Here is a 27,235-nt window from a genome sequence, read left to right as displayed (position 1 = left end):
TTCACAGAACTACTCATTAAAAAGTGATGAAGTTCATAAACTATCAGCAATTGGATTGGAGAATCTTTCATAGAGCCAGGGGATCTACCAAAGCCGCCACTACTCAATGTGTTCCAAGTCCATGGAATTCTACTTACCTAGGTTTCTATCATTGGGGTCTATTTCATCAGACACCCTCATCTTGCCTAATGTCAAGGCTGTCTCCACGCTTCTAGTTGGTTTTGTTAGACATGTCTGCAAGATCATTGTGGCCTATTCCTCGGGGAATTCAGCATGTTTTGAATGCCCTGAGGAAGCAAAGGTGCGTCCGACATCTTTCTGATTGATTGAGAGATTCTTCATGAAGGATGGGGAGAGGTCCCTTTCTGGTACATATCACAGGACAGGTCGTTGCCTTCTAGATTGGTTAGGTTGTACCATGCATCGGGGGGATGTGAAGACTTTTAGGTAGTTGAACAGCATTACCAACTTCTAGAGATGTTTTGGGTTATAAGTTATAACATTTACACTGCATGAACGTATATCTCCAAAGCATTTCATTTTGCCCTTGAAAAAATTCTCTGCAAGTAAATTTTCAACCAAGTCCTATGAGATTAGAAAGAACTATAGGGAAAGTGGCACAGAGACTACAGAGAATGTACAAATCAAGTTGGTTTCAATATCTCCAACTAGAATGGTAAAGTAATTTCACGTTTTATTTGGCAATTGAAAATAAAAGCAATCAAACATTGTTAGACATGGGAATGAACCATGTTAGAGTGAGCCAAATAAGGGTAATTTAGTAATCTTATGTCAGTTAAGTACTTTGCTTATATGGCTGTTTTATTAGAGTACTCTGCCCCACACTTAAGTGAGGGCAGTTTAGTCTTTGTAAGTGTAATTAGAACCTAATAAACACAAGGGGGTCGACTGAATGAGTATACTAATCAGTTCGACTAAACCCTCCTGTTCTCTCTTTCTCTTGTCTTCTTCCTCATCTTCTTCTTCCTTCTTCACTGGTTCGGACTACTGTTGCTGCTCCAAAACAAACCATTATCATCTAAGCCTTATCCAAATTTAATTATATGGAGTCGGATATATAAATCCTATTTAGCCATTCTATTCTTATCCATCGTTAAATTATGAGCATTGAAATAATTTCTTGTCACTTTGAACCCTTTTTAGTTTGCCCCTAACTCTTTAAACCCATTCAACTTATAACAGATTTTTTTTCTATGAATGAAGAGCCATACAATGGTTTCAAAACATCTCACCAGAAGAATGTATTGCTGTTTTGTTAATGGAAGTCTGGGACATGTAAGTATGCTAGGGGTGTCAATTGGGCCGGATTTAGTCCAAACCCATATGGTGTAATATGATGGATGATGTCCAATCCAATCTAATAAATACTTTGGACTAGTCTAACTCAATGTCTTGATCGTTTAATCTGTTCAAACTGATATCAATTTAGACTGATTCCAACCCAAATTTAGTCCATTGACACCTGTATTCTTATTTTTTACCAATGGACTTGACATTGGGCAATCAAACCAATCAAACCCATTCCAATATAAATCCATTGCAGATCGACCAGTCCAATCCAATCTAGTAAATACTTTGGACTGGATTGGTCTAGTTCACTATGTTTTATTGGTTCGCCCAATCCTAAGCATGCCCATGAAAGAGCCTAACCAACAGTGATATAGACGGGCAAAATAAAAAGAGATATCCAGGATGATATTTCTCCCCAATTAACATTTCATCTGATTAAATGTGTTGAAAAAATGACACCTCGATCCGTGCCCAAGACGGCCTTTTGATTTGAACGGTTGAACCTGAATCACCTCGAAATTAGATGGGGTGTCGGGTCGGATGGACCGGGTTCGAATTTGGACAGGTCGGCCGAGGTCTGGGAATGGGATTATGCCAACCGAACAAAATCCGTCGTCGGTCGACGCGCGGGAGGCAGTAGGCACTTGTTCCCCGTCGACGCAAATTGATCTTTCGCGCTCTCCCCTTCACCTCTCCCTCTCCCCTTCGTCCTCGATTCTCCTGTAGAGAAGAATGAAGGTTCCCATGGGTCCTCCCTCTCCCAGTAACCCCAGCTCCTCCAGTACAGATACAGATTCCAGTTCAGACACCCAAATGAATCCTCAAAGTGATCTTTCAAACCCTGTAACAATGAAAGTTCCAATGGGTCCTCCCCCTCCCAAAAACATCAATCCACCCAAAATAGTTGATACTAGTCTCCTTGCTGAACCACAAATCATTGCACAAGAAGAAACCCAAGTTAATAATAGCGAAACTCATGTTCCGGAATCGGATAGGAAGATCCCTGAAAACAATAATAGTAGACCTAACTCTCGCTCCGCTTCTGGTGAATCCCCAAGTGTTGCAGTTCCCTATACGATTCCCTCGTGGAGTGAAGCACCTTGTCATCCTTTCTTCTTTGAAGTTCTCAAGGATGGTTCTATAATTGACCACTTCGACGTGTAAGTAATTACTTCTACAAGCTTCCATCTTCGAAATTTAGTCTAATACTTAAACTTTGAAGGATCCAGAACCAACCCCCCCCACCAAAAAAAAAAAAAAGAAAAAATAATGTTTTCTTCATTTATGGGTATTGAGGTTTTGAAACCTTCCCTCCCTTCCTACTCATTTTTGGTATTAAAATTTGTATTGTTGGTTCGTTCCCGGAATTTTAGACGACATTTTTTTTATTGTAGACCGAAAGTTTGGACATAGGGGGATGACCGGAGAAGTGAAGTAGGGCATAAATTTAGCTGGGAAATCTCATTGGAATTTATTGTTGTGCTTAAATATTTTATCTTCCAATTTTGATGTTCTGGTTTTACAACCGCTTACAGCTTTGTAAATGTAAGTTCAATAAGCACACTCTGTTCTGTACACTGAAACAGAAACGCCGTACTTCTTTTTGGTTACTAACAAGAGACGAAAGCTTACTATGTCTGCATTACATACTTAAATGGTGATGCAGATCCCAGAAGGGGGCTTACATGTTTGGGCGTGTAGATTTATGTGACTTTGTCCTTGAGCACCCAACCATTTCTCGATTTCATGCTGGTAAGCCCCCCTCCTCACACACACTTCCCTTCAAATTGTTGTGTTTTGTCTACATGCGTCACATGATATACTAGAATGTTGACATGGGGCAATATATTATGCTTCTCAATTCTTAATGTTTAATGTTTCGTATGCTGCATTTTCATTTAATTAAACAACAGATTCTCTGATGATAAGATATATAGGATCATTGAATTTCAGAACTTGATGCCCTTGTTAATTTATGCAACTACTTCACACGATTATCTGTGAATTATTAGCTTAACTTGAAAACTAGTTTTCTTACCATATTTTGACATGCATGGTTAAAACTTTACTATAGTGTCTCATTAACCAAGAAATCTCAACTTGCATTTGCATTTCACAAGTTCGATTAATGAGAAAATGAGTCAGAGTTTAGGATCAAGTTGAGGAAAGGATATTCCTGTAACAAAATGCAAAAGCAATGAGGTTAAAGTATATGCCAACCAGTTTAACTGAAAACATCATTTGCATCAGGAAGTCCTTCCATGCAGGAATAAAGAGACAAAATTCTAGGTTATCATTGTTCAACCTTCCTTCCCCTTCGGTAATAACCATGTATAGAAATTTATTGAAGGAAAAGAGATCAGAAGATATGGAAGAGAAGAGTCCCACACTTAGAGGTGGTGTAGGAGTATTCCAGCCAAAGATAGCAAAAACAAGATCTACTTTTGTTACTTAACCTTTGCTTGACCCATAAGTCTGTTGTATTGCACATCAGATGGAAAAACTATGGTTTGGTCATGTACATAAAATACTATCTACAACACTCGTTAGAAGAAGTGATCTGTTAAAAGTTGAAGGTTCTAAAAGTTATCAAAAAAAAAAAGTTGAAGGTGCTAGAAGAGCTAGGGGCAGACTGAAAAGGATATGGGTGGAAGTAGTAAGAAATGATTTAAGCACCCATAATTTAATGATGGATATGACACTGAACAGAACGGAATGGTGAAACATGATTCATGTAACTGATCCCAAGTGGTTGGGACAAGGCTTAGATGATGATAAAAGGCAAAACTATGTCCTACTATTAGTTTTTGGTATATACTGCTGCCAAACGAGGGTGGAGATCTCTTGTTATTCTAACTCTTCTATGTGTTAGGGATATGGTGGTTTTGTGTATATGACTGGATGAGAGTGGGGAGTGGATTTTATTAATTATGTTAATACTATTCTCATCTCATGATAATAGGACAAATATATTGTTGAAGATTAATTAGTTTTATGATGTTTTTCTGAGTAGATGTTTATGTTAGTTGTTAGATAGGAGGTGGGGACCACAGTAGTTATGTGAGTCCAAATTTTATTATGTTTTTTGAGTGTTATATATGCTGTTTAATGTTTTGTCACCCTATAAGGGCATAGTTGTCTTTGTACTGTTCTATTATTTTAGTATAAATAATAAGTGAAGGGGGGCGGCCAGATTAATTGCTCTTTTCTTTCAACTTCTTTTCTTCTCCTTCTCTCTTCCTTCTCTCTTCAAGAAACTACTTTCTTTCATACTTTTTAATTCAATAGATTTCTACTTGGTATCAGAGCATTGACTAGGTTTCTTGAAGCATTCTCATGCAGCCCTAGACCAGCCGATTGCATGAAGAAGTAAAGGGCTGATCGATCAGCTATAGATTGCCCAGTTCTTGGAGTTTTTGGTGGGATCTAGACATCAGGAAGGTGATCTATTGTTCGGCATCAAAATTAGGAAGAACTAGAGTACGGGGAAGAGTCCCAGAAAAGTTGGACTCTTTGTTTTTGATCTGATCTTGGGCGCCCAGGTATTGTTAGTTTTCTTTTGGTTTTCTGAAGAGGGCGGTTTGGTTTCTAAAATTTTCTAGGCCTCTCGGAGTGATCGATTCACTTTTCTCCCTATTGGAAGGCGTGGGGAGGAGAGAGATTTCCCTCCAGCTAGGGTTTTCTTCTTTTGGAAGGGTTGGTTTCTGTGTGTGTGGTATTAAATTATTTTTTGAAGGTCTCCAATCTATTTTTTTTCTTACTGTTGAATTGTTTGAAGTAAAATGGAGAGTTAGAATATTGAGATGAAATCTACCAATACTGTGGGACTGGGTGTTGGAGGTAGTAGTGATATTTTTGGGTCTGGAATCATTTCTATAGTAAAACTTGATGGCACAAATTATTTGAAGTGGGCACAATCAACTAAGATGGCTATTGGTGCCCGTGGAAAATTAGGGTATCTAACTAGGGAGGAGAAGAAACCTGATATAGACTCTTCCCGATGGGTGCAAGAGAATTACATGGTAATGTCTTGGCTATGTAATTCTATGTTACCTCATATTGCAAAAAATTCCTATGGACTAATACTGCTAAGGAGATTTGGGATGGAGTGACTGAAACCTACTCTCAGAAGCAAAATGAAGCCAGAGCCTATCGGTTAAGAAATCAGGTTATAAGTATGAAACATGGAGAAAAACCTCTTGCTGTTGCAGGAAATATATCACTTAGAAACTATGGTATGGGAAAGTGTAAATGATGCAGCAACTTATCACAAACTGGTAGAGAGGAATAGGATTTTTGAGTTCTTGGCATGGCTGAACCCTGAATTTGACATTGCTAGGCAACATATTCTTTCTAGGGAGGGTGTGACACTCTCTCAGGCCTATGCTTTTGTCTTTGGAGAGGAGAGTAGGAGGAATGTAATGCTGAGACAGCCTGAGATTGACCGGTCGGGGGGTAGTGAGACTAGAAGGGAAGATGAGAAGGATTTTGTGTGTAATTATTGCAAGAAGCCTAAGCATACCATGGACACTTGTTAGAAGCTTCATCCAAATCTTATGCCTGCTCGGATAAGAAACAAGAAGGGAAATGCAAATGTAGCCATTATAGGAGACTCTTTAGCCCCTCTCTCCCAAACTGATTGGGAATCCATTGCAGTAGCAGCAGTGATAATAGAATTGGAGAGGTTTGGACAGCTTATGAGTAAGAAAGATTCACCCAGCCCTAGCCTTCCCGATGGACAGCAGAATGCAGGAGCCAACTACAACACTTCCTTTGCACATACAGGTAGTCCATATGCAACTACAAATCTTGCATCTACTTCAGGTAAGGAGGGACCTCCTTGGATTATAGACCTAGGAGCATCTGGGCATATGACTAATACCCCTACCATTTTCAGTTCATATCAGTTGTGCTCTGGTTGAGACAGAGTCTCTACAACAGATGGTTCACATATGCCTATTGCTGGGAAGGGGACAGTTAGAGTGACCAATGATATAACTCTGTCCTCTGTTTTACATGTCCCTAGACTTCATACCAACCTACTGTGTGTTAGTTCTTTAATAAACAATTTGAATTGTTCTGTGACATTTCTTCTTGGTAATTGTGTTTTGCAGGATCTGGAGTCAAAGAAGATGATTGGCAGTGACCGTGAGGTGAATGGTGTCTACCTTCTGGATGAGATTCCGAGACATTAGGGCCATGATGTTAGCAGTAGCAGTAGTAGTTGGTCAGAGTTAATAAACCAAATTATGGTTTGGCACAATCGCTTGGGACATCTTTCTTTTAATTCTTTGAAATGTCTTTTCCCAAAGTTGTTTGGGTCTGTTCAATTATCTACTTTGGAGTATGAGAGTTGTCAGTTAGGAAAGCATTGTAGACAGTCTTTTAAACTAAGTAATAAAAGAAATACTTTTGCTTTTAATATTGTTCACATTGATGTATGGGGGCCATATCAAATCCCTTCCATGGGAGGATTCCGTTACTTTCCCTTGTTTGTGGATGATTATACATGTATTCTTGGATATATTTGTTGAAATCACGTGATGAGGTTCCTAACTTAGTACAAAATTCCACCAGATGGTTCTCACACAATTTGGAGTGAGAACTAAGGTTTTTAGATCAGATAATGCCAGAGAGTACTTTGAGAAGGATCTAACCACGTATCTCTTAGAACATGGTGTAGTTCATCAGAGCAGTTGTGCATATACACCGCAATAGAATGGGGTTGCTGAGAGGAAAAACAAACACATTATGGAGGTGGCAAGGAGTCTTATGGTGCGCGCTTCAATCCCTGTGCAGTTATGGGGAGATGCAGTTCTTATAGCCATACATGTGATTAATCGTGTTCCTTCATGGACTTTGGGGTTTAAGGTGCCATTTTGCCTCATTTTTCCAGATGGAGAGATATTTCATATACCTCTGAGGGTTTTTGGCTGTGTTTCTTTTGTTCACATTCTTGGCCCTCATCATAAGAAATTTGATCCTAAAGCCAAGAAATGTGTTTTATTGGGTATGCTCAGAACCAAAAGGGGTATTGCTGTTATGATCCATTGTCGAGGAGCAGATTTGTCACCATGGATGTTACCTTTTTTGAATTCACATTCTTCTTCTCAAGTGGTTCTCTTAAGGGGGAGAGTTTTGGGGAGGAGAACTCACAATCTGTTCCTCTTCTTGTTTATGTGGTGCCTCCATCAGTTCAGCTAGCACCTGCACCATCAGTTTAGCCAGCATCAGTTCAACCACCACCTGCACCTCTAGTTTCATTACCTGAGCCACTACGGGCAGCCTCACAGCAATATCAGCGCTGACAGATGATGGTTGACTTCACACATCCTCGACCCACACCACTCTCTGTTAGTCCTTCTAAAACTCCAGATTCGGCAAATATAGTTCCAAGTATTCTTCTTGAGCATGTTATGTTTTCTGATGATAATGTTTCTGTCCCCAACACCACTATTGCAACTGATCCCACTGACCTTGATCTTCCCATTGCACTTCGTAAGGGGAAGAGAAAGTGTACAACCCACTGCATTTCACACCATCTTTCCTACAGTGCTTTATCACCCTCCTACCGTGCTTTTCTTTCTTCCCTGGATTCTATGTTTATACCCATGAATGTTACTGAGGCTCTCTCCAAACCTGAGTGGAAAACAACCATGCAAGATGAGATGGATGCTTTGGTAAAAAACCAAACTTGGGAAACAATTGATCTTCCCCCAGACAAGGAGATAGTCGGATGTCGATGGGTATTCATAGTGAAGTATAAGGCCAATGGCAAGATAGAGAGGTACAAGGCAATGTTTGTAGCAAAAGGGTATACTCAGACCTATGGTGTTGATTATCTGGAAACCTTTGCACCAGTAGCTAAGATGAGTTCAGTTCGTATTTTTTTTTCTCTAGCAGCCACCTATTCATGGCCCTTGTTCTAGCTTGATATAAAAAATGCTTTCCTCAATGGCGACTTACAGGAGGAGGTATATATGGACATTCCAACAAGCTTTTATGAAAATGTTGGTAAAGAAAAGGTGTGCAGAATCAGAAAATCTCTGTATGGACTGAAACAGTCACCTAGGGCTTGGTTTGACAGGTTCAGAGGGGCACTCATCGGTTTGGATACATACAGACACAATTTGATCACACCCTCTTTGTGAAGAGGAGAGATGCTTTGGTGTCAATTCTGATTATGTATGTGGATGATATAGTGGTGACAGGAAATGATGTAGAGGAGATTGATGATCTCAAAAAATCATTGCAACAAGAATTTGAGATCAAAGATCTTGGTGAGCTCAAATACTTCTTAGGGATTGAAGTTGCAAGATCCAAGCATGTGATCTTCATTTCATAGAGAAAGTATGTACTTGACCTACTGTGAGAGACTGGGAAGCTGGGGACCAAACCAACAGACACTCCTTTTGATCCAAACCACAAAATTAATGGTGTGGATGGTGAATTGGTAAAGGATGTGGGGAGATATCAAAGAATGGTGGGCCGATTGCTGTATCTATGTACGACACGACCAAATATTTCTTATGTTGTTAGCGTTGTGAGTCAGTACATGCATGCACCTTGGTAGAGGTATTCTTTTATCAAATCATGAGAATTTGAAGCTAGAATCCCATACAGATGCAAACTGGGCTGGATGGTTAGATGACAGGAGGTCTACATCAGGAGTGCACCTTTGTAGGTGGAAACTTGATCTCCTGGAAGAGTAAGAAGCAAGCGGTTGTGGCAAGGTCAAGTACAACTGAGTATAGATCCATGGTTCATGGTGTCTCAGAACTTCTTTGGGTTAGATCTCTTTTGAGCGAGATTGGGGTGAAAGCAGAAGAACCTATGATGTTATACTGTGACAATCAGGCTACAATCAATATTTCCTACAATCCAATTCAGCATGATAGGACAAAACACATTGAAGTTGATAGACACTTTATAAGAGAAAGGGTAACAACCGGAGAGGTTTGTTTGCCTTATGTCTCTTCAGAGTTGCAGCTGGCTGATGTTCTCACTAAAGGGGTGGCAAGGAACAAGCTTGAACATGATCTACGCAAGTTGGGAATTTGAGGGGGAGTGTTGAAGGTTAATTAGTTTTATGATGTTTTTTCTGAGTAGATGTTTATGTTAGTTGTTAGATAAGAGGTGGGGACCATAGTAGTTATGTGAGTCCAAATTGTATTATGTTTTTTGAGTATTATAGATGCTGTTTTATGTTTTGCCACCCTATAAAGGCATAGTTGTCTTTGTACTATACTATTATTTTAGTATAAATAATAAGTGAAGGGGGCGGCTAGATTAATTGCTCTCTTTTCTTTTAACTTCTCTTCTTCTCTTCTTCTCCTCTCTTCCTTCTCTCTCCAAGAAACTACTTTCTTTCATATTTTTTTTAATTCAGCAGATTTCTACTTATATCATAGGAAGCAATTTGCGGATGTTATGACATAGGAATCGAGGATCATCCAAGTAATGCATGAAGCAGACAGGAAAAGAATACAAACAAGGTTTGAAGGGTATGTGCATCTTTTGAAAGCCTAGTGAGGTGAAAAAATATTGAAGTATTTTGACCCTTCCCTACCAAGGAGAAGAAAACCTATGTTCTATTCGCTAAAAATTATGTCTTTTGATAATTTGGTTTCCTATCCATAAAAAGAAGTTTTCCTGATTGATAAAAAAACCTTGGTTTCCTGTCTTCCTGGTAAGATAGAGAATTAACAATATCCATCTCTATATGAAAGCTAATCTTTTGAGTTTTTTTTTCTACCACAGAGAATATTCTATAAGATGTTTGAGGCTCTAAAATAAGTATTCAAGTTGCTAGAGTGACTGGTTGAGGCATTTGATAACAATTTTGGGGCTTCACTTTAGTGGATGATACATGAGGAACTTGCTAGTTTTCTGTAGCATCCTAATAAATGTTTTCATGAAGTGTTGTCATCTGACATCTTGTCTTTGGTGTTTGTCAGTTCTTCAGTTCAATAAAGATGGAGATGCATACCTTTATGATATTGGCAGTACACATGGCACTTTTGTCAACAAGCAGCAGGTAGTAGCTTGCAACTTCTTTTTTCTTTTGCTCCATGCCTTGTAAATTTTTTAGCTAGTTTATCACTAACAATTTATCAAAGGTTAGGTATTCTCTGAAGATGCTGCTTTGAAATATGAAACCTCTTGGTTGATAAACGACATTATTAGGGAAATGGTTTTTCTATGGTCCAGTAAAGTGCTAACTAGGCCTTTGAAATATTGAAGTATTTTAAACCATGATAAGGACCTAATTTTGAGCTTTCTTTTTTTTTTTCTTTTTGCATTAAGTGACCACTTTCATATTCAAACCCACATTATCATGCTTGTTAGCCTGAGATGTTACCATTGCACCAAGCAAGTCCCCTCAACTCAACTAAGCCTTGTGCCAACTATTTGGGGTCATCCACATGAATCCTGGTCTTCCATTATCCATTGTGAAGTTATGGACCCTTAAATAATTACTAACTACTACAATCCATATCTTTTTTGGCCTGTCCCTGGCTCTTCTATACCCTTCAACCTGTTAAAGATCACTTCTTACTGGTGCTGTAGATGGTCTTTACTGGATGTGATCAAACCATCTTAGTGTACTTTCCCTCATTTTATCACTTATTGGAGCTATTCCTAGGTTCACATGATATTAAATCATTTTCACATCCTCTTGTAATTATTGCTGGGGTAATGGATCATTTCAATGATGGGTGCTTTAAGTAACTTTTATATGGATTACTCATTCTGATTTAGGTGAAGAAAAAGGAATACATGGGGTTGCATGTTGGTGATGTGATACGATTTGGCCAGTAAGTAAATTCCTTATACTTCTCTGCTTATAATATTGCATCATGAAACACCCTTCATCTCTTTTATTTCTCATCTCCTATTTTCTTGTTTTTATTTTCTTTGTACTGGTTGAGAATGAAAAAGATTTTTTTTTGGTAGTTCATATTATTATCTGATTTGTGCATTGTAGCCAAATGGGGTTGATTCTCAATCCATAATTATCACTGCAGTGCTTTAAAATTGAACAATTTAGCAAATCTAAATGGATTGGCATTCTGTGATGACTATCTTGTTGAATCAGAAATTGGAATCTTAATCTTTCTGTTGGTAAACAAAGGAAGATTTTTATTAATGGAGATTGAGCAAACCAGGCATTGATGTGATTCTCGAAATGACAGAGAAAGTAAATTCATTAGCACAACTCTAGTAGAATTCAGCCTCCAGTGGAGATTTTCACAAACTAAAAAGTGGAAAAGGGTTGGCAAGGGGACTTTCAGATTTTGGGTTGGGCAACCTTCTGATGAGGATTCCCAATGGAGGATTTATTGCTGCCAGGAGGAAAATGAGGGGAGCTTTCAAATTTTGGACCCTGACTCTAGTAGATTTCCAACTTGAACACAGTCTGGGGGGTGATGCAGAGGAGGTCAACCCTGTAGGCTTGGGTAATGGAAGGATACAAGACAGGGTATGATGATTAATAGAAGTGGTGATGAAGAAGTCATCTCTGAGGGAGAGGGAAGATCTTAAGTTATGGATCATCAGCTTTGGAGGAAGAGGAACCATTAATGAATCAAGGACAAGCTTGATGGATCTAGAAAGGTCCAGCATGATCTAGAAATTGGGGGTGTTTTTATTGGAGGCTACGATTGGCTACTGTGATACTTCTACCATTTTGAAGAGAGGAATCTGACCAGGTGACCCTTTATGGAATATTATCATTCTCAAAGTTAAATGTCAGAGTGAAAGTTCAGTCTAGCTCATTTCCTTCTATCAAATATGCTGGACAGAAGTTAGTTGAGTTATCAAACAAGAAAGCCCCAATTTCTGAAAGAGGAAGAGGCAGGGATGGTAAGGGGTTAAGGTAAAGGATTGAGGGAAAGGGAAGTAAAAAATTAATTTTTCTAACAAGGTGCCTGACACTGAGCAATCTTGAGTATGTTGTGGTGTGAGTGGATTGATTTTAATTTTTAAGCTGTTTTGGAGAGCTATTGGGAATTGGGTTTGGGTGGTATATTTGATTCAATCCTTGATCATGCATGTGTGTTACCCTAGAGGTAGAAATGTCAGTGGGTCAGGTTAGGTGGTAAACCCGCACTGAACTGATCCTATCGTGTTAGGGTCAGGTTAGTCTTATTTGAGTTTCTGGTCAGGTTTGGGTTGGGGTAAACCCTTGCTGAACCCAACCTGTTGACATTGCAACTTTGAAATATTAGTTTATATTAGTGTCAATTGAGTATAGGTGTACTATGGGGCGAGGTGGGGTAGGTTTGGTGTATCCTCTCTCAATTCAGTCAGGTCAGGTTCAGGTTGAGATTGTTATGGGTAGGGTTTGGGTTTAGGCAATTTAAGGAAGAAGAACACAACTCTGTTGGGTAAATGGTTGTGGGGGTGGCCTTTGGAGAGGGAAAGACTTTGGCACAAGGTTGTGAGAAGTGTTCATGGGGCGGCAGGTAATGGTTGGGATGCTGGTGTATCTTGGCGGGCTATGCTGAACTCTCCTTTGAAGGCTATTTATTATATTCTTCCTCTCTTCTTGAGATTGATCAGGTATGATGCTTGTACTGGAGATAAGGTTTTGTTTTGGGAGGACGTTTGGGTTGGTAACTCTACCCTCAAGGACCTTTTCCCCTCTTTTTATGCCTTCTCGTGTTTTAAAAATGCGCCAATACAGAAGTTTGCATCATTCTCTTCTTCCTCCGGTCTTAACTGGAACTTGGGCTTTAGAAGAAATTTCAGAGATTTTGAGCTTGACCAGGTTGCCTTGCTCCTTAGAATTCTTGAACCTGTTTGTTTGGATCCTCCTCTCTTGATGGTTGCATTTGGGTGCCTAACTCCTAGGGTTCCTTTTCTTGTGCCTCCTTTTTCTTGTCTCCGTGTTCAACTCCTAATCCTCAGCCGTTTCATAGCAAGGAGGTTTGGTCCAAGCCTGTCCCTCCAAAAGTGGGAGCCCTCTGTTGGGAAGTGCCTCTTGGGAAAATAAATACTTTGGATGTCTTGCAAAAAAGAAGACCTGGTCTTTGTATCTCCCCTAACTGGTGTATCCTTTGTAAAGCAAATGAGGAAAGTTATTTCCATTTACTAATCTCTTGCCCTCTTGTTGTAGGCCTCTGGATCTCTTTGGGTGCAGGTGGACAAAACCAAGGCAGATCTGTAATCTCTTTGAACCAACAACTTTCAGGTGGCCAAAGAAAAGAGGTAGAGTAGAGTCTTGTGGAGGTATGCAAGAGCTGCTTTTGTGTGGACTGTTTGGGAGGAAAGGAATGCCAGATTTTTTAATGACAATGAGAGGGATGGGAATGGTCTGTGGGAACGCATTTTAAATAGGGCCATAAGTTGGGCAAAGACATTGGACCTTTGATGACATGTGGAAGAATTGGGAGCAAATTGCCAAAAGCCCTGCTGTTAGAGTCAAGCCTATGGTGGAGTGTAAACCTCCTGAAGGTGTTATTAAATTAAATTTTGATGGCAGCAGCCTAGGTAATCCAGGGCTGTCTGGAATTGGGGGAGTGTTTAGAAATGCCGAGAGCCAGATCTTAGCTTTATATTCTGGTCCTATAGGTGTGGGAGATTCAGTCAATGCAGAAGTTCAAGCAGTTCTAAAATGAGCAGGGATTGCTAAGGAGCTGGCAATGGAACACTTATTTATTGAAGGCGACTCTAAACTGGTTGTTGGGTGGTTAAAAGAGCTGGAAATGGTAGAATGGTCCTATAGAGGGGCTTTGAGAAGGCTCAGATGGTTAACATCAAATATGTCAGCCACAGTTCAATGGGAAAGAAGATGGGCAAATGGGTTGGCAGATTCTTTAGCCAAACAAGGGGTACATAGGAATCAGTTTTTCTGGGCTCATTTGTAAGCTTTGTGTAATAGATTAGAAGTGGCATCTCACATCTCTTTGTGGGGATTTTTGTAAGATGTATCCTTCGTGCTGATTAATAAAATACCCTTTATCTGTCAAAAAATCCCTCCCCCCCACCCCCCAAGAAACTTTTTTTTTTTTTACTACTGCAAGATTGCCATTCTATGCTACTGCGCTTACCCTAGTCTGTATGTCCCCTTTGATTTTTAATAATATTATTTTTGCTATCATTCAAGAAAAAGGAAGGATATTAGTAGTCCCAGTACCCAAACCCAAGTGGGTGCGTTTGATCTTACTAACCTAAGGGGAGGGAATGCTTTAGTTCTATTGCTGTAGGAGAAAAGTCATTAGTTCTAAAGGAGTGGAAGCAGAGTTTCCGAACAAAACATTGAACCTTTTATCAACTAGGAAATGTAGAGTGAACTCCTATCTTTATATGCAGGTATGCTCCTCTTTGGAGAGAAAAAAAGGACTAGCTTGAGCAATAATGGCTGGTAGTAGTTCGTTGAATTTTCCTAGTTATGATGAGAGAATATGGGCTTTAATGTGTTTTTTTTCTGGTTCTTTTCCTTGAGGTCTTCCCTGGAGTGCACTTCCGACTAAAGCAGTCAGGCTCAGTTTGACCCCATAAAAAATTAGGGCATTTAGTTAGGAGGCAATATGCTAGAAAACTAATAATTTAACATGCTTCAGTACAGACCATTATGGTCCATTGCAACTTGTGGTGTTTTCTATGTCCTTATGATAGGACATTCTTCACCAATCTCCTGCTCTTCTCCTGAGGGATTTAGGAACATTTTTTTCTTTTGATAGTAAAAGAAAATTCATTAAAGAGAAAAGAACAGTAAGTATACAAGGAGGATACAGCCTTTGCAGCCCAAGCACCCCAAAGACAACACCCCACCATTCCAAAAGACAAAATTGAAAACAATTACTAAACCCTCTACATAGGCCATATCTAACCCCTCCCCACAAATTTCAGGCTCTCAAACACCCCGAAGACTGCCATATACCATGACTTACGCTAGTCCTGTCAACAAAAACATAGTAAAGGACCCACCCAAAAGAATGGTTATCAAGGTGACAAGACAAGGTGGTTTCCTAATTGCATCACCTCAAGTGTTTTAGAAAAGGTACTTGCTCAGGCCATTAGGCAAACACCTAGGTGACAAGGCAGGTGCCCTGGAGGCTAAAGATTATAGGCAGGTGTTTTACAACATGCTCAACATGTTTTAATTGGTTGACTTATATCAACATAAACATGATACATTGGATAATTATTAACTCTGAACTCTCATATTTTGTGTGCCTATTTCTGGTTTATACTTGATTCTTTTTTTTGTGGGTATGAAATAAACTCACCTAGTTTCTGTAGTGCTGGAAGAAGAAGTCATCTTTCTTGTCATGTACCTTGGGGAACATGGTTTCATTCTTTGATTAAAAGGAATCTCGGTCGTATCTGAAATCTATGATGCAGATTAAAATTAAAATAGATTACGACTTCCATTTATCGATAAAACTAACATTTGCAGAATCTGCTCTATTTGAACTTTCAAGATTTGTTAGTATGGTCATATTGTTGATGTCATGAATATCTTAGCTCAATTCTTTTTTGGAAAATTAAATGAAAAGTTCAGAATCAGCTACAGATGCTTGAAAATACTGTAAAACTATTTCATTCATCATAATTCCTATTAATCATCTGTTTTATTTGATTCCTAACAGCTCATCTAGGTTGTATATATTCCAAGGACCATCTGAATTGATGCCTCCGGTAAGACTGGTTTGTGATCTATTGAAATTAAGAATTTGATGGATTTGCTGATCAGATATTTTATTTCTGTTATATACTTGCTTCTACATTAATCTCTACATACATGGAAATTATTTTCATTATTCAATTTTTGGTCTGCAAACTGCAGTTACGCTATGCTTTATTGATAAAAAAAAAAAAAACTGCAGCTATGCTTTTTCATTCTATCCATGTTTTTTTCCAAATGTCTGCCACATCCCCTCACCACCATTGACATAGCATTTCCTTCTCCAAATAAGTAAATAAGTATTATAATCTGGGATCAGAAAGGAACCAAACCATTTGATACTGGCCCTCATCTTCCCTCAGATGAGGGCCTGTACCCTTTGCCTAACAAAACTATTTGCTTGTCTTGTTTGATGAATTTACTAGGCTATTAGTTTTGCATACACCATTAGTTATGCTATTTGCTCTTACATGATTTTAAAGCAGATACATCGCTTGCATGTTTTTTTTTTTTTTGTTTGATCAATGGCTTACATGGTATTTTCCTTTGCTCTGTTCTCCAACTTAGATTTCAGTTAGTGTAATTTACAAAGAAAAATGATAGTAATTTCTTTAATTTTATTTCCTAAAAAAATAATTAATTTTTCAGGTTGTGGTGTATGTCCAGTTAGCTGCTTATTTTGAGTTTTGACTATGAGAAAGTATCTTGTTAGCCAAGTTGCATGGATGTTTTGTTATGGTTGTGGTGGTTTATTTGATAATCTGCTAAAATAGAAAAGGGGGTCTCAATTGTCTTTTTTATAGAATCTCTTCCATGGATAAGAGCATCTCAGTCCCATTATGTGACATTTGATTTGAGGGAGTGAAGTGGATTTGAGGGTTAGGGAGCGTCTAATGCTTTGTTTGTGGGTCAATTCTGAGGCAGATTTTTGTCTTAATAATCTTTGTTAGAAAATCAACCAATCCACTCATTCTTTTATATAGACAGGTAACAGGTACGTACCTGTTGGGGGGGGGGACAGCAGGGATGGATAATTCTCTTTTAAAATTCCGATTTTCCTATTTAGTCTTGTGATCATTTTTTAAAACCTAAAAGTTCTAATTGATTAAGCTGATTTTTCTGGTGCTAGAATCAACTACTAATATACTATTTGGTATAGGAAAATGACCTGGCAAATATTAGAAATGCAAAGATTCGAGAGGAGATGCAAGATCGTGAAGCTTCACTTTTACGAGCAAGACAGCAGGCAACTCTGGCAGAAGGTATATCATGGGGTATGGCAGAGGATGCAGTTGAAGAAGATGAGGTTTGTATGATTATATGCTTCATTTGATGGATTTACTAATTAATAGTATTATAAAGAAAAAGAAAAGAGAAAGCTTCTTTGCAGTGACACATTGCGCAAAGCAGTGTTTATGTCTGCACTTCTAACTTTGCATGTTGGTAGTTTTGCAATTAGTGTTAGAAAGATGTGTATGCCTCTTTGGCTGCCACGGTTTCAGTACCATTATCCTTCTAGAAATCAGAATACATAACTTCTAATTGAAAGTTCCTTCTTTTTCTCTAATGGCAGTAGCATCTTTCCTTCTATGAATTAATTCTTTTTTTTCCCCCAACATATTGTTCTTGATAAGTTAATAAAATAAAAGCGAAGAATTATATGAACTATGGTTTCCAAAAATATAACCAGAGCTGAAGACCTTTCAGATAAAGCAGAAACTCAAAATGCATCAAAGATATATATCAGGAGAAAACAGATCAGCTACTACGTTATTCTGGTAAGGAAAGATCCCAGAGCAAATCAGCTTTGCACATTGCCCATCCTATCTTTAGCTAGGCTGTCTGGTAGGGAATTTACTTCTCATCGTACCTATCTGAATAAATGTGTTTACTTGAGATATAATGATTCTTGCCTTTTTTAACCTGATGCCTGAAGAGCAATGGTCCTTCATTCCCATTCCTGAACTGTCCAATGCTTATCTTGTAATTTGTAAATCCCTTTCTATCTCCACTCTCTTACACCCCATGACAACTATCTGTGACAGCCATAACTCATAATTGCAATAAGGCTCTTATTTCTACTCATAGACTTTTGAGAAAACTAATAGGCAACATGCTTTTCAAAGCAAGTGTTGATCAAGAAACAAGATGTCATTAATATGATATGGGTATAGTGAAGAGGATGCTGATATGGATGGGAAAAGGAGGATAGAAATTTGAATAAGTTTATCACATGGAACCAATATTTGTAAAACTAAACTGAACTTGAGATCCCAATGCTAATGGTAAGCAGTTCAATCGACTATGAGGTTCATAGTGATGTCATCAATGGTGTTTACATGCTATTGGTTGTTAGCATATTAGTGTAGGAAAAACTATTGTTAGTGCTGGGTCTCTCTCTCTCTCTCTCTCACACACACACACACACACAGACATACGCACTCAAATAACTCCCCGGACAGTGAGAACCTGTACATCCACAAAAGGAGGTGTAGTGCAAGAGGAGGAACATAGTTGAAGACAATGAGGAAGATACTGAGAATCAAAAGGAAGAGGTTGAAGTGATATTTAATCAAGTCAGATAGGTTGAGAAGAAAATTGAATTGGAGAAGGTAATTGAGCGAAATTCAAGTAAGTATTTAGGCCTTTTTTTCTTGGCAAGGGAGGATTTTGTAAAAAGAGCTTTTTGCGAGTTGGAGAAAAAGAACAGTGCAGCTGCTTTATTATTATTATTATTATTATCGAGTATGATGGTGCCATGGAAGAGGATTAATTTCAAATAATCTGGTTTTGGTGATGTGTTTTTTTTTTTTTTTTGTTGGGTTAAAGGAAATTGAGGAATTAGGTTGGCTGTGAGGGGAGTTTTTTGGTGATTTTCGTTTTGGTTGTTTTCCTTTCAGGTGATTTCTTATTACCTTCATTTGTATATTTTCTTTTATTGAGTTTTATCTATATTATTAGAAAAAAAGGAGAGCTCTTTCTCAAAACAAGACAGGAAGATCCCCACGATCTGCCCATTAAAGTGTCAGGGGTGGCCATGAGTCGAGCTCCTCACGAGCTAAACCGAGCCGAGCTTCTCACGAGCTAAACCGAGCTGAGCTGAGCTCGAGCCTGATATATAGGCTCATTTGCTAATCGATCTGAGCTCGAGCCTAGTGAAGCTTGGCTCGTGAGGCTCGCAAGCTGGTTGCTAAAGTTGATGGGGAAATTGGTTACCACCTTATGGTTACTTGTCTGGTTGCTAAAACTGTCTGGGAGTGGGCTTTCTCCCTTTTTGGGTGTATTTGGAATCCCCCCGTGAGTGTGCAAAGTTTGTTCTCTCCTTCATTCTTCAGATGGCCTAAGAAAAGAGGGAAGATTATGTGGAGAAGCATTAGGGCAGCAGTGTGTTGGTCCTTGTGGGATGAAAGAAAGAAACAATTTTTTTTAGACAATGAAAGAACCATGGAAAACTTATTAGAACTGATACACTTAAGGGAAGCCCATTGGCTGAAATCTATAGAGCTGTTCTCAGATTATTCAGTGGCTGACTTGTTGAGAAATTGGAAAGAGATAGCTACCTCTGCCCTATGTAAGAGGACTCTTAGCCCCTCTTGGTCCCCTCCTCCCTCTGGAGTCATAAAACTGAATTTTGATGATAGTAGCTTAAGGAATCTAGGGCCTTCTGGGATAGGGGGAGTGTTCAGGAATGAGAATGGGGTTATTACTGCCATGTTTTCAAGCCCAATTGGAGATGGTGACTTGAGCTACCTCTGCCCTATGTAAGAGGACTCTTAGCCCCTCTTGGTCCCCTCCTCCCTCTGGAGTCATAAAACTGAATTTTGATGATAGTAGCTTAAGGAATCTAGGGCCTTCTGGGATAGGGGGAGTGTTCAGGAATGAGAATGGGGTTATTACTGCCATGTTTTCAAGCCCAATTGGAGATGGTGACTTTCTTAGGGATGAGATTCTTGCAGTTCTGGAAGGAACCCAAAGGGCAAGAGAACTGAACATCAGATATTTGGTCCTTGGAGGTGGTGATTAGATGGCTAAAGGAAGACAACAGTGGTTTGTGGAGGTACAGCAATGAAGGGAAAAAATTCAAATGGCTGAGTAGGGATATTGAGGTGAAATACAGCTGGGTGAAGAGAATTGCTAACACATTTGCCGATGGGTTAGCCAAGCAAGGGGTGAATAGAGAATCTTTGTTTTGGTTTAATTTTTTACTTTCTTCCCTTGTATTCTGTTGGTGGGGAGTTAAGACATTTTACCTCCCCCTATTGTAATTAAAGTTTCACAAAGCTTAACATCATTAATAAAGTTTATTGTTATTGATAAAAAAAAAGAAAGCTGATCTCCTTTGTAATTAGCATTTATGATTGATTAATAAAATGTGTTATTGATTAAAAAAAAATTGAAATATTTCTCGATTCCTTAAACACTGGATAGCTGTAGGAGGGTAAAGCCTGACCCAGGTGCCAACCACTGTTTCTCAGTCCAAACATTGCTTCTAAATTGGATTTCCATGAGCTTCCAGGTTTAGTACTAGAGTGCTAGAACCACTTGCTAATGAGAACCTTGTTCATCAGTCTTAGCTTTCTGAAACCCAAACAATCCATAGTTATCTGTTTAATTTTCAGTGGTTTATAGTCACTTACTATAACTTGTAATGGCATAATGGACATTCTGAATGATTCAGTGTGTGAGTTGGTCCTCTCCAATTGGGTGGAGCTTAGTGGAAGCACCAATCAACAATAAGGAGTTTGGATTTCTATAGTTTGACCATGTACAGAAGAAGATAGTTAATACATCCATAAGGAACAATTTGGTGCAAGTTGAAATTTCTATAGGCAAGGGAATGGGCATGAAACGACTTGGGTTTAGGTTGTAAGTAGTTGTTAGAAGATTATTTAGTAGAAGATATGGGCTTAGATAACGGAGGACTAGTAATCGTGCTACAGTGCTACATATCCCACTTAGGTGGGGCAATGACAATGGTGATTATAAAATAAAATTCAGGGGTGGGGGAGGGAATGAGAGAGAGCGAGGGTGCTATACAGTGTAGTTGTATTTTAGGATTCTCAAGAACAGGAAGATAACGGAAGAAATAGAATGAAGGAGAAAAATAAGAGAGGGAAGTAACAGAATGACATTTAGACCTTTTTCATTTACAACTTTGTTAAGTTACTTGGGTAACTACACTTACCCAGGTAAATGTTTACCTGGGTAAATTCACTTACCCATGTTCTTTTAATTCCCAGGTAAGTAACAGAATGACATTTTTACCTATAAAAAGCTAGTATTAAAATGGGCAAAGTTGTCCCATTATGTTTTATAAATGTTTTCCCCGAGTGGAAAAGTTACTTACCCACCTGGGAGATGGGTAAGTTTTACTCAGGTAAGTAAAGGTAATCTTACCATGGGGCCCACTGCTTAATGCAAAAAGAACATTGTAAAGTTGGTCAATGGGAAAAAAATACCCATTGATCAACTTTCTCAGGATTATTTACTGGTAAACGAACGGGGCCTTAAAAGAATAAAGAAAATGGAAAGAGTATGGAGGGTCAATGGTACTTCTTGCCCTCATTTACATATATGGGTAAAACCTGGTGATCAACTTGAACCAAAAAACTGTATTGACCAAATAAGAAAAGTCTTTAAATTTGAATGGTATGGGTAAAACCTGGAGATCAACCTGAACCTAAAAAAATGTATCGACCATATAAGAATATTCTTTGAATTTGAATGGTTTACTTTCATATTGTTTATAACACTAGCACTTAATCATTTGATATTTTCCCTTTTCTTTTTGTTTTATTGGTGACAAGATCAAAATTCATCATTTGATCATTTGGATGGTCTCTTTTATGTTGACAACATCGTTTCTTGATATTCTTTCTTTTATTTAGCTTTATTTCTTTCACCTCTAAGTTCCTATTTATTTGGCTGATAAATTAGATTTGGTAATATCATGTTCTTTTCCATACTTACTCTGTTTATTTCTAATTTCTAGGAAGATGCAGATGAAGTAACTTGGCAAACCTACAAAGGTCAGCTCACAGAGAAGCAGGAAAAAACCCGTGATAAAATCATTAAAAGGACAGAGAAGGCAAGTGATTGTTCATTTCTAGTACTGTTTTGCTGATTGAATTCTGTGATGCAATGAAGTTTGGTAAATTATTACCTTTGTTGTTTATCTGATTGCACTTTTTTTGATCGGTAATGTAATTCTATTAAGATGATGGAAAAAGTATTATGTACAAAACAATGAAACAAGTATGCTTAACATCCCGAGGACAGTAAGATGTCACTTAGCTGCCTGCTCCATGGAATTAATCATCCATTTCCCCCAATTCAAGTGGTTTCTATTAATCCCTTGTCAAGCCAAAGCATCAGCCACACTGTTTTCTGACCTTGTCAGTTTCAATCTATTATTAATCCCCTTATCAGCTTTTTCACTTCTTGTAGAGTGTATCTATGTTGTCACATGCCTTGGCTGTAACTTTTAAGCCAGCCAATAGCCACCTTTGAATCCCTTTCCACTACCACATTTCTTATAGTTCTGCTCCTTGCCGAGTCTAAGACCTTGTAATTCCAGTTCCAGTTCTGCCTTGTTTGAGTCTCCTTGACCAAATGGTCCTGAATAGATAGCTATTACATGCCCCCTTAGTCATCTCTAAAAACATCCCCCAATACCCAAAGGCCCTAGGCTACATTCTTCAAAGTTGAGTTTTAATATGTTGGGTGCTGGTGGAATCCAATTACTCAACAAAAACACATGCATTCATACACACAAAAAACACTGCCAATGGTTGAAGCTAAATCACAAGGCTGTTAACCTTTTATGAGATGAATAACAAGTGGAATAGAACAAGATTTGTAGTATTGTAGCCCTTACCACTTTCAAGAGCTAGAATATCCAAACTTCGTTCGTGTAGTCCCTCCCATCCTTCTCCATGCTTGCTGATTATGCTAATTTCTTTCTTCCCCCATGTGTACTAGATTTGCGCTAGTTTTTTTTTTTTTTTTTTTTTTTTTTTTTTCTAAATACAACTCTTTTGGCTAAAGGTTGCTAATATGAAGAGAGAAATAGATTCCATTCGAGCAAAGGACATTGCCCAAGGTGGGTTGACACAGGGCCAACAAACTCAGATTGCTCGGAATGAGCAAAGAATATCACAGGTCAAGTCTCTTGCAAAAGTGGTATTATCCTCATCTTCAATTGAACCCAGAATTGCACTTTTTGAAATGCTTAATCCAACTCTTCTGCATGTTGCTTTCAGATTATGGAAGAAATTGAGAGCTTGGAAGAGACCCTGAATGAAAGTATCCAAGAAAGTATAGGAGCACATGCTGGAAAGGTAATTCGTGGTAAGAAGGGAGTTACAGAGGAAGAAGATGAAGTTCTTAGGTAACCAATGTTGCCTAAAAAAGATTCCTACTTTTTAATAATCTCTTAGCGTTCCTAAGTGATTAATCTAGAATACTCGTGTTCATTTTAATCTATATAATACCTCTTTGAGGAAAATTGAAATCCAGATGAACATTCACATCTGGATAAATAATTGTTTTATGGAAGAAAGGTCACATCAATCTTTTTGCAAGTTAAAAACTAGGGTTAAGTACACTGCAACCCAATGCAGAATTCTGAATGACAACCCCCCATAGTCTACTAGTAGCCCCCCCTTCCATAAAACACATCCTGTCCGTGAATTTGGCATCAATTCATGGTCAGGATTCATCCCCCCTGTACGGTGGGGCTAAAAAATTCTGCCCTGGACTGATCAATTTTTCTCCCTAAAAACTATTAATAACTATACATAAATTTATGTTTTACAGTAGCCATCTAAATGTTTATTTTTTCTTAAGCTTGTGTGTGTAGTTATTTCTAGGAGGGTCTCAAGTAAAACTATTATATAATTATGAGGAAATTTTTGTTTGATAGTAGCCATCTAAATGATTTTTTTTGTTCTTAAGCTTGTATGTGTAATTATTTCTAGGAGGGCCTCGTTTCCATGTTGGAAAGTTTCTTGTATGTAGTTGTAATTTGTAAATAATGTACACAATTACATATCAATATGTATTTCCACAGTCAAACTTGGGGAATAAGAGCATGCTAATTTTTATCTTGCATGTTCAGTGATGATGATGAATTCTATGACCGGACAAAGAAGAAAAAGCCTGCAAGCCTAAAAACTGGTGATCACCAGTCAATTGAAACGGCTGATACTCTTCTTGCTAAGAAAGAGGCCATCATCAATGAAATGGAAGAGAAGAAAAAGTTGCTTTTGACTGAGAAGAGTAAAGTTGCACCAGAGATGGAGGGTGGAAATGATGATGGAGATGCACTTGATGCTTACATGACTGGACTTTCTTCCCAACTAGGTTAGTTAATCATTGTGCATTCTTCTTCACAAAACATTTGCTGTAGTTTGGTGAAATAGTTCTTACATTCTGTATGTTTTACAATAAAATGGACAAGAAAAGTGGTGGTGAAATTCTTACATGTCATTCATACTGATACGTTGTGATGTTGCCTATTATACAATTTTACAACCAAGTAATTTGGTGCATGGTGACATACTCAAGGAATCACTCATAGTTTCACTGAACATGTCATTTGATTTCTGATCTGTACCAGTTCTCGATAGGACCGTGCAAATTCAGGATGAGCTATCCACTCTCCAGTCTGAATTGGACAGGATCCTCTACTTGCTGAAAATTGCTGATCCAACAGGAGAAGCTGCTAGGAAAAGGGTACAGGTATCAAAAAGTAGTCAACAAGATAGACCTACTTCTGGTGTCACAAAACAACTTCCTGCTGAACAAAAGAAAATCTCTACATCAACAAAGCCCAGGAATGGATCCACCATCAAGGAGGGAACTGAAAATGCTACCATACAAGCTAGCAAGCAACAAGAAGCTGATCAGAATGTTAATGAAGCCACAGAAAGCAAGCCACCAATATACAGAGTCTCAAAGCCCCAGTGGCTTGGGGCTACACAAGATATGGAAATAAAAGAGATCAAACATGATGAAGTTCCAGTAAGTGTAAATGAACCTGACCAGTTTGTTGACTATAAAGACAGGAAAAAGGCCTTGGGAACTGTGGATGAGACACAGGAAAAAGAATCTGGAATAGAATCTGCCGCTCCTGGTCTAATAATAAGGAAGCGAAAGCAGGTTGAGAAATCCGAAGAAACTAATGAAGCAAAACAGTCCATGTATTCATCAACGGGAGCTGAAACCACAGCTGCAGATGCTGTGGCACTATTGTTAAAGCACAAGCGTGGGTATTATGCACTAGAGGACGAGGAAAGAACTGAAAGCCAAGACACTAGAGGTGGAATGGAATCTAGAAAGGATAATGCAAGGCCTAGAAGAGTGCTAGGTCCTGAGAGACCTGCCTTTCTTAACAGTAGTCCAGATTATGAATCATGGATGCCTCCTGAAGGTGGGGTGTTTCGTTCATACATAATTTAGTGGTTATTATATAGATGTAGTCTTCCATTTTTCTTAGTATTTCCATTTTAATTGAGACTAATCCTCTGATTCTTTAAAAACATGCAGGACAATCTGGTGATGGACGGACTTCATTGAACGACCGTTATGGTTACTGATTAAGTACTCCAATAGTTTCATTTTTGTTTAATCCATCTTAACTATATCGAACCGCCAGCATGGTCATATTTTATATTGGCGTGCACTGAACATCTGGTACCCTTGGCGAGGTTCAATGGGTTTGGAAGTGACGAACATAGGCTGCAGATGTATTCTTGAAAGTAGGAGGACAACCTCCGGACTTTAGACCGATAACTTGGGGAGCCATTGCAGCGGGATGTTACGTTTTCATGACAACCGGTCAAAGTTCCATGTATGTTGTGAAGATCAACTGTTATATGAAAGCGAATCCCAAATGTTTTAAGTTTCAAGTGCTCTCTCCTGTGTTTTTCTTTCCTCCATTCCAAAGTTCCAAACATCAACAGTAAAGTTTTTTTTTAAGTGACAGGAGAGATGCTAACAAAAACAAGGCCAGAGTTACTAAGAGAGTACATATAACATTTTTTTTTCACGAGACGGTACACAACTTTTTTGTTAATTTTCTTTTCTAATATTTGTGCATGGTTTTAAATTTTGGGAGATTTCAAACCGAAATGGAATCCTGAAAATTTCAGCTCAATGTATTTCAGCTGAAAATTTGGGATTTTATTATATATTTTGTCTGAAATTTCTGTTTGTATAAACTAATAAAGTGAAGAATATAAATTCCAAAATAATATATAAAATATTAATAAATTTTCACCCCAAAAATTGAAATCCAATTTCAGATATTGAGTTTTTTTTTTGGGTAGAAGCCGAAATCATTTGCAGCAGTCCATGAAAACAAATGCGTATGTACGAGTATCAGAGGTGGATGCGTCATAAAAGCCTATGGTCAGCAGTGTTAGAATTGTGTTTCACTGTGCATATTTGTATTTGCACTCTTCCCAAGCGTTTTCGAGAGGATCATTTGTCATATAAAATTATAAATAGGTTGCCGTCTTCATCGGATTTAGCCAAGGGTCCTCTTCAAAGTCGTAGAATAGAAGAGTTGGGGTATCCTGTTTATGATTTTGATTGGACTACATTTCCAAGCTTTCTGTCAAAAGTATTTCTAAAGCAAAATGTGCAGGCCACTGGACTTCCTGCTAGACCAAATATTTCATGGTAAAAAAATATAGAGAGAACTACCATAGTGTTGTAGTGATACCGAGGTCCCCAAGAGTTACATTGTACTCTCAGATTCTAAATTTCTAACTCTTCTCCCAGCATTAGCATTTGAATAGTTTTGAACTTTTTTCAAGGTGTAAGAGAAAGAGACAAGAAAGTTGAAAGTGGAATGAAAAGAAAATGTTTAAAACTAGGGTTTTGGAGGTGCAATAAAAAGAGGGCAGAATAATCTCGTAAGGGTGCAAAACTGGACTGTTAATAGTGGGAGAAAAGTGTTGGAATCTAAAAATAGAGTTCGAATCTGTGCCCCACATGCACATCTCAGTGTGTATTGGGAACATCTCCTGAAGTTGCCATTGGAAGATCAAAGATGTTCCCAATACACGATAGGGATGTGCTGTGGGGCACTCTCAGTGGCCGCAAATGCAAATTCTTTAAAATACAAGATTGTTCACTGTTACAAGATGACTTATAAATGATAGTTTGGGGACTTATAAATCACTACTCCCAAAGTACAAGGTAGGTAGTATTTGTATTCTATCCAATATTTTATCCGGTGTTTTTGAACTGTTTCGGACTTCGGCCCAGGCACCGTCCAGG

The 27,235-nt window shown here is 38.4% G+C and overlaps 1 protein-coding gene across 1 annotated transcript; it reads left to right on the top strand.

Annotated features, from left to right (window-relative positions):
* The first annotated feature begins 1,927 nt into the window (after nt 1-1,927).
* Nucleotides 1,928-25,857, top strand: LOC148854596 (SMAD/FHA domain-containing protein). The gene is made up of 12 exons (XM_088941082.1): nt 1,928-2,471; nt 2,978-3,063; nt 10,269-10,348; nt 11,074-11,129; nt 15,912-15,960; nt 17,106-17,252; nt 21,939-22,034; nt 22,994-23,107; nt 23,209-23,336; nt 24,066-24,310; nt 24,567-25,379; nt 25,496-25,857. Exons 1-12 carry the CDS (start codon nt 2,044-2,046, stop codon nt 25,543-25,545), a joined length of 2,292 nt encoding a protein of 763 aa, XP_088797208.1. The 5' UTR covers nt 1,928-2,043; the 3' UTR covers nt 25,546-25,857.
* The last annotated feature ends 1,378 nt before the right edge of the window (nt 25,858-27,235 follow it).

Source organism: Nelumbo lutea, chromosome 4, assembly GCF_056320005.1.
Source record: "Nelumbo lutea isolate HS-2025 chromosome 4, American lotus-T2T, whole genome shotgun sequence".
NCBI classification, from domain to species: Eukaryota; Viridiplantae; Streptophyta; class Magnoliopsida; order Proteales; family Nelumbonaceae; genus Nelumbo; species Nelumbo lutea.
Note: the sequence above shows the minus strand (reverse complement) of the source record. Positions and strands in the feature narration are given on the sequence as shown.

Excerpts from the sequence above, each read along its gene's own strand:
- LOC148854596 (XM_088941082.1), top strand. The coding sequence starts at position 2,044 with ATGAAGGTTCCCATGGGTCCTCCCTCTCCCAGTAACCCCAGCTCCTCC. Across the intron at positions 2,472-2,977 it reads ATAATTGACCACTTCGACGT|ATCCCAGAAGGGGGCTTACA; the intron begins GTAAGTAATTAC and ends ATGGTGATGCAG. Across the intron at positions 23,337-24,065 it reads GAAGAAGATGAAGTTCTTAG|TGATGATGATGAATTCTATG; the intron begins GTAACCAATGTT and ends TTGCATGTTCAG.